The sequence below is a fragment of the Humulus lupulus genome, chromosome 4 (genome assembly GCF_963169125.1).
Source record: "Humulus lupulus chromosome 4, drHumLupu1.1, whole genome shotgun sequence".
Classification (NCBI taxonomy): domain Eukaryota; kingdom Viridiplantae; phylum Streptophyta; class Magnoliopsida; order Rosales; family Cannabaceae; genus Humulus; species Humulus lupulus.
The window spans coordinates 156,605,544-156,613,275 of NC_084796.1; the positions used below are offsets into that span (position 1 = coordinate 156,605,544).

Below are 7,732 nucleotides of genomic sequence, written 5' to 3' on the forward strand. Positions count from 1 at the left end.
ACTTGACTCCGTGTCGTTGACCAATTCAAGAGTCAACAAATTGTTATTATATCACTATTATTGCTTGTATCAAATATATAAAAATTTAAAATTATTATTTTACATATATATTTTAAAAATTTATTTATATAAATAAAATGCGGATTGAATTGATTACTTTTAATATTGGAATTGATTACTTTTAATATTGGAAGTGCTTCTAGTAAGCACAAGTGCATATTTTAAAATTCTTAATCCAATCCAATGTGTACATGTGCGGGTATCTGCATTTTGCAGATTAAATTAGATTGGATCATGCAAATTAGATTAGATTAGATTAGATGGGTTAAATCTGAAGCTACCATGTATTATATACAAATAATACATATATGGTAAATCATTTTTATATAAATACAATTGGTTGATATGATTTAAATCAATCGGAGGCTTTCACCATTGCGTACACCGCTAAAATTGTGTATGCTCTACTTACAATACAAGCCACAGCTTTATCCCTTGAGAGATTAAACTTAACCTGAAAAGTTCATTGCTTCTAAAATTCAAACTCTATCAATATTCCATAAACGAAGTCATAACTGATAGAACAACATTTTTTTTAAAACTAAAAATTATAATCTAACACACAAAATATTATATCAGAAACGTATATAAAGTCTAAACACAACTCCAGAATCAAGATCAGATCACATAAACATAATATATAAGGAAAAAGAAATACTAATAATATGTTGTTCGGACCCGCTCTTCATTCGGATCTTCGATCGGTGGCAGCATTCGCATTCGGCAACAGTAAAGGGCCTAACCCGGGTTTCCGGCCCGACCTGACACCAGAAAGTGCTCGGATTCTGACTCTTTGTCGTCGTCGTAGGAGCCTGGGAGTGAGAGCCTCCTCCAATGGCGCGGCGGTCGAGAAGAGTAAGGACAACCGCTTTTCCATCTGTACGGCTGACGAGGTTCACTTTGTTAAGGCTCCCAACTCCGATTGGAGCCTCGCCCTCTGGCGCTACCTCCCATATCCAGAGGTGAACATTTTTTATTTACGAACTACATATACATTGTAGTTTCTGAGTTATATGTGTAAATATATATATATATATATTTATATATATATTGATTATGAATGAACAGGTGCTGGCGAAGAATCGCCCATTGTTGTTGTTGTCGGGAATCGCCACAAATGCCATTGGTTAAGATAGTAAACACATGGATCATGTTTACTCTTGATAAAACCAGTTTTCCTCATGAACTCATCAAACTTTAAATTCCATTGCCTAGGTGCTTGCTTTAAGCCATATAATGACTTATTTGAGAGACACACCTGATTGGGATCTCCACTGTCATATCCCTCTGGTTGTTGCATGTAGATTTTCTCTTCTAAATCACCATGTAATAAAGCAGTTCTAACATCCATTTGCTCCACCTCAAGGTCAAATGCAGCTGCCTTTGACATAATAAGCCTGATTGATGTTTGCATAACAACTGGTGAGAATATGTCATTAAAATTTACCCCTTCTAGTTGTGAGAACCCCTTGGCAATTAATCTAGCCTTGAATCTTGTTCCTTCTATTCCTGGAATGCCATCCTTTTGCTTGAATATCCATTTGCAGCCTATCACCCTCTGGTTTGCAGGCCTAGGAACAACTGTCCAGGTCTTATACTTCTTGAGGGAATTCATTTCTTCATCTGTAGCCTTTGACCAAGCTTTTCCATTCTTCCTTGTAATGGCTTCTTCATAGCTAGTAGGTTCATCACTTTCAATTTCTTCTGCAACAGCTAGTGCATATGCTGTAAACTCAGCATAGCCATATTTGTCAGGTGCTCTAATGTCTCTTCTTACTCTATCACGAGCCAACTGGTAAGTACTTAATCCACCTTGAGTTGCATCTGTGTGTACGTCAGTTTCAACTTCTGTTGCATCATTTGGTGGAACTTCTGTAATTTGGCCAGATTGGATGCCTTGATCCACCTCAAACTGCAAGTTGTCACCTTGTGACTGTGATGAACTTGTTGTAGCATCCTTCTTTGACTTCATGGCCATTTCATCTTCTCTAAACACGACATCCCTGCTTATGAGACATTTCTTATGCCTGGTTCAAGGCACCAAAGTTTGTAGCCTTTAACTCCATCAGGGTACTCTAGAAACATGCACTTTAGTGCCCTTGGTTGCAGCTTGTCTTTCCTGATATGAGCATAGGCAGTGCAACCGAAAACTTTCAGGTGCTCAAAACTTGGTGGTTTCCCTGTCCATATTTCTTGAGGAGTTTTGAAATTCAGTGCAACAGATGGACATCTGTTGATAAGATAGCTGGCTGTTTTCACAGCTTCTCCCCAAAATGATCTTCCAAGACCAGCACCCTGCAGCATGCATCTTACTCTTTCAATAAGAGTTCTGTTCATTCTCTCAGCAAGTCCATTTTGCTGAGGGTTACCCTTAACAGTTAGGTGTCTAGCAATTCCCTTTGTGTTACAAAATTCCTTGAACTGATTTGAGCAAAACTCCAAACCATTATCAGTTCTTAGCTTCTTTATCTTGCACCTTGTCTGATTTTCAATGAGCTTCTTCCATATGGTGAAAGTGTTGAAAGCATGATTCTTGTTCTTCAACAGAAATACCCATACCTTCCTTGTATAATAGTCCACAATGCTCAAAAAATAACTGGCTCCACCCAAAGTTTGTATCTTACAAGGACCCCACAGATCATAGTGAATATAGTCGAGTTTAGCTTTGGTTGAATGTATACCAGGTGTGAATTTTATCTTGCACGACTTGCCATAAACACACTCTTCACAGAAACTCAGTTTTCCCCTTAATCCACCTTTGAGCAAACCCTGTTTGTCCAATTCTTGCATCCCTCTCTCACTTACATGACCAAGTCTGAGATGCCATAGTCTGACATCATTCTTGCTGCCTTGATCGATTGCTGGTGAGGCTTGACCTGAAATTGCATTACCAACTAAGTAGTATAGGCCATTACTTAGTTTTCCCTTGATTGCAATTAAAGATCCTCTAGAAATCTTCATAGTACCATTATCAATCTTGACAGAAAAACCATTAGAATCAAACATACCAATTGAAAGTAGATTTCTTTTAAGATCAGGAACATACCTGACTTGTTGTAGAGTTCTTATAATGCCATCATGCATTGTCATATGAACAGACCCTATCCCTTGAATTTGGCATGCTTTGTTGTTTCCAAGCAGTACAGTACCCCTTGTTTTCTCTTCAAGAGAACTGAACATGGCTTTGTTTGGTGTCATGTGGAAGGAGCATCCTGAGTCCAAGATCCAATCATCACCAGAATCTTTTGTTGACACAGTAAGCACATCTGCAGAGTCATAACCCTGTGTCACAACACCAGCTTCCCCATTCCTTTGCTTATCTCGATTCAATTTGTTCTTCAAGAGATAGCACTCATCCTTGAAATGTCCATCTTTCTTGCAGTAGAAACATTTCTTGTCTGTGGGAAATCTTGATTTGGATTTTGGTTTGTTCCCTGTTTTGGTTTTCTTGAAACCTTTCTTTTCTGATCTTCCTTTAATAAATAGACCCTCTCCACTTGAGTCATGAGAATCATTAGATTTCTTCTGAATTTCCTTCGAGTTCAATGCTGCCTTCACCTCTGCCATTGTCAATGTTTCCTTTCCATAAAGAATGGTGTCCACGAAATGTTCATATGCCTTTGGCAATGAACTCAGCAATATAATTGCCTGATCCTCTTCCACTATCTTCACCCCAATATTGTTCAAATCAAGAACAATTTTGTTGAATTCGTCCAGGTGCTTCCTAAGCTCTTTTGAATCATCCATCCTCATAGAGTAGAGCTTCTTCTTCAGATAGAGTTTATTGGCCAGAGATTTCTTCATGTAAATGGTTGCAAGCTTTGTCCAAAGACCCTATGCAGTAGTCTCATCAGAAACTTCTCGAAGTACTTCATCTCCGAGGCTCAACAAGATTGCACTGTGAGCCTTTGATTCGATTTCTTGAATCTTTTTCTTGTCATCTCCAAGTTCTTTGAGAGCAGTAGCATCAAGTGCTTCAGAGATGCCTTGATGAACTAGGAGAGCCTTCTTCTTAATCCTCCAAAGACCGAAGTCATTTGTCCCTGTGAATTTGTCAACTTCGAATCTGGTTGATGCCATTGATGCTGAGTTCTTGAAACTTGAAACTTGGTTCTTGAAACTTTGATCTCAAACCTGGCTCTGATACCACTTGTTGTGAATTAACACACTTCAAGAACAAGTTAGTTAATGCGGAATAACACAAAATGACAATTTAGTAAAACCAGAAAAAATAATCAAATATGTATATAGATGCTATAAGACAATGCTGTAACATTAAACACAGTGAACACCAGAATTAACGAGGTTCAATCACAAACAAGTTCTTGTTTGGATCTAATCCTCGGGAGGAACCACCTTGTGACCAATCTTTATTTAAAATGTTGCTCAGAATTATAGAAGATGATCTTCAAAGATCAAACTGAAAAATGGTGTCATGCACCTACAATTTCCTCACTTGAGGGTGCTGTGATCAGACACACAGTCCCTGTACATCCCTCTGCACTCATTATTTTCATCTCAAAATTCTCTCTCTAGATCGTCACCTAGAACTGAGAACTAAAAACCTATATATAGACACATATATGGGCTCCAAGAGGTTGGGAAAAACTAGCTAACAACCTAACTATAAAAAACAGTTAAGTTAGTTGCTAACAGACTATTCCAAGTGGCTAAATTCTAACATGAACAAATCAATTGCCTTTGTTTTATTTTTTTTTATGATAATTTCAGCTTAATTCACTTACAAATCATTACTTTAATAGTTTCAATTAGTATCTGAAAGTTTCTTTCTGTCATCATAGATGGAGTACATAAGAGCTCACTGCAAATCAAAAGATGGAAAATTGCATGCAATTGGTCACTCAATGGGCGGTATTTTGTTATATGCGATGATCTCTCGGTGCTGTAAGTTCCAAAGCTAACTTTTACTGCAAACACCTTTAAATTTGGTTACCTTTTCATTCTTTGGAGCAACTCCATTCTATTAGCTTTTCAGTTATTCTATATTACCCTGTTTGCATAATCATTGGGATTTTACTATTAACAAAGTGAATATAGTACTACTGTCTTGGATAACATAATAGCTCCTTGTAAAAACTTTCACTAATTTTCATGTTCATAACAAACAATTTTTGCCAAACTGGTAAATGAACATGATTTCCAATTTGATTGACATCAACATGATTTCTGATAGTTTTGGAAGACTGTAAATAAAGGGACAGATGATGAATTTCTAATATAACTAATTGGCAACCTTGTTTGATGCATCTGTCTAATTCAGTAGCTGACCACAGTATTACATGTTAAAATGCTTCAACAAGTTGGAACTCTCTTTTTACATAAATTTTTTAAATTCAAACGAAGGCTAAAGTCTAAATGATGGTTCAGAAACTGCATCTACTGCCTTTATGGGTTGGTTAATATAGAACTCACTACTTCATGATAAAAATTGAAAGCTTGATTGACAACAGTGTCATACTTGGCCAATATGAGCTTCAACCATTTCTCAATGACTCTACAGTTTTAATGTCCTAAGCTTTTAGGACATCACTGGGTATTCTATCTCATGACATTATAGGATTCTAATTAAGCTTCTTAAAGTCATTTTGAGTTATCATTATTAGCAATGCTAAATTTCGAGATGTAATTAATTATTGGTAAACACATAAAATACAAGAAGGCTTTTACTTGGTTCAAAAGTCTACCATGCTAGAAGATCACTTATAGGTGCTGACTTTTCCTTCAATTCACTAATTAAATAGAAATAGCAACACTCATTCAGCAATCTTTTTCTGTGCAATTGCTAAATAACTAGTATGTTTTTTCTTCCTCTCATATAATAGAGAATGTTGCCTTTTGACTTTTTATTGGTGAGGATCTACATAAAAATTGAGTTCAGTTTGGTGGTAATATGTCTTCTTTTGACTAGTATATTCTCATGTGCTAATCTGTCATGTTTTTAAGGTTCTGAGGAGAAGGATTGTGGGTTGGCATCAGTTACTACTTTGGCATCATCACTAGACTACACATCTTCAAGATCATCACTCAAATTACTTTTACCCTTGGTGAGTAAAATGAATTTATCGGCAGCTTAAGTTATTACAACAGGCTTACTTTAGTACTAGTAATAAACAAAGTATTCTAATAAGACATTATTGCTTTACTCTGGACTGCAGGCGGACCCTGCACAAGCTCTGAATGTTCCTGGGATTCCAATAGGGGCAATAATTTCAGCTATTCATCCTTTAGCTTCCCATCCTCCTTATCTTTTATCTTGGCTGAAATCTCAAATTTCTTCTCAAGAGATGATGCGTCAAGAATTGTATGAAAAGGTTGTTTTGAACTACTTTTGTAAGTATAGAAACTATCTGACTGTATTTTCAAAAATTTGCAAGTTGAGCCTATAGTGTTGGGTTTCCAGTGTGTTTGAGTCTAATTATAATCCCGTCTGAGCTATCACGCGAGATAGCTATTTCTTTTAATTCATTGTTGCTGCAAATGTTTTTTTTTAAATCACTGTTTGATTAAACTGTGTAGGTACCGTACCTGCCAAGCTTCTGTTACAGCTAGCATCAGCTTTCCAGAAGGGTGGTTTACGTGATAGGAGTGGAAATTTCTTCTACAAGGATCATCTCCACAAAACCAATGTCCCTATTTTAGCCATTGGTGGAGATCAAGACCTTATTTGTCCTCCAGAAGCTGTTTATGGTACAAAATTCAATACATGTAATTTATGTATGTGCCCTTAGCAAGATCCATTTTCTCAAACTGACTTATCTTTTCTTTTAAATACAAACGGAGCAGAAACAGCAAAGCTCATCCCTGAGCATATGCTCACGCTAAAGATTCTTGGAGAACCTGAGGGTCCTCATTACGCTCACTATGATGTTGTGGGAAGTCATCTGGTATGGGCAGTTTATTTCACTTTCCTCTGGTTAAGCCTATTTTCCTTGCGTTAAAAAATTTACATTGTTCCGATATGTTAGTTTTTGACACTGTCGATGATTTATTCAATGATTTCCATTCACTTGCAGGCTGCAGACCAAGTATATCCACATATAATTGAATTCCTCAATCATAATGACATGACTTGATTTCTTCTACTCTTATTTTCTGCATCCATTTGAAGATATATTCCACTTATTTTACTCACAATCACAAAGAAGCTATACAGACAATTATACCCAAGAAAATGTTATAGTCCTGATGAACATAGAACTTATTTTACAGTTAATACTAGAGATAGAGAAGATGCTTGTAAATGAAAAAATTGAAAATAACAGTTACCCTAGGAAGTTGTTCTTGCAGTTTGTAATATATATACAGGTTTTATTATCGTTGACATATGGTTTAATTGTAGTAAAAATTACGTTTTGTCCTTTGGTTAAACAGTGCTGGTGTGTCAACATTTCTATCAAATTATTCAGATCCATGTTCGGCATTAAAAATATCGTTTTGTTAAATTCAAGGCAACTATGTCATAAGTTGCCATGAGAAGTTATTAAAACTATATACCACTTTAATCAAGCATTGGTACCGTGCGCTTCCTTTTCAAACTGTCCTATTGCTTCATTTTAGATTATACAAGTAGTCAATTTTGTCTCCTCAGACTTTTGCTAGTAGTTTGTTTTTGCCCTCTCACTTTTGAAATTATTTTCAAATATCATCTAAA

General features: G+C 36.2%; 1 protein-coding gene across 1 annotated transcript; it reads left to right on the forward strand.

Annotated features, from left to right (window-relative positions):
* Nucleotides 1-550: 550 nt before the first annotated feature.
* Nucleotides 551-7,451, forward strand: LOC133830920 (uncharacterized). Its single transcript, XM_062261038.1, has 7 exons — nt 551-1,022; nt 4,863-4,965; nt 6,025-6,125; nt 6,237-6,411; nt 6,598-6,768; nt 6,865-6,965; nt 7,095-7,451. The coding sequence occupies exons 1-7, from the start codon at nt 726-728 to the stop codon at nt 7,152-7,154; spliced, it is 1,008 nt and encodes a 335-aa protein (XP_062117022.1). The 5' UTR covers nt 551-725; the 3' UTR covers nt 7,155-7,451.
* The last annotated feature ends 281 nt before the right edge of the window (nt 7,452-7,732 follow it).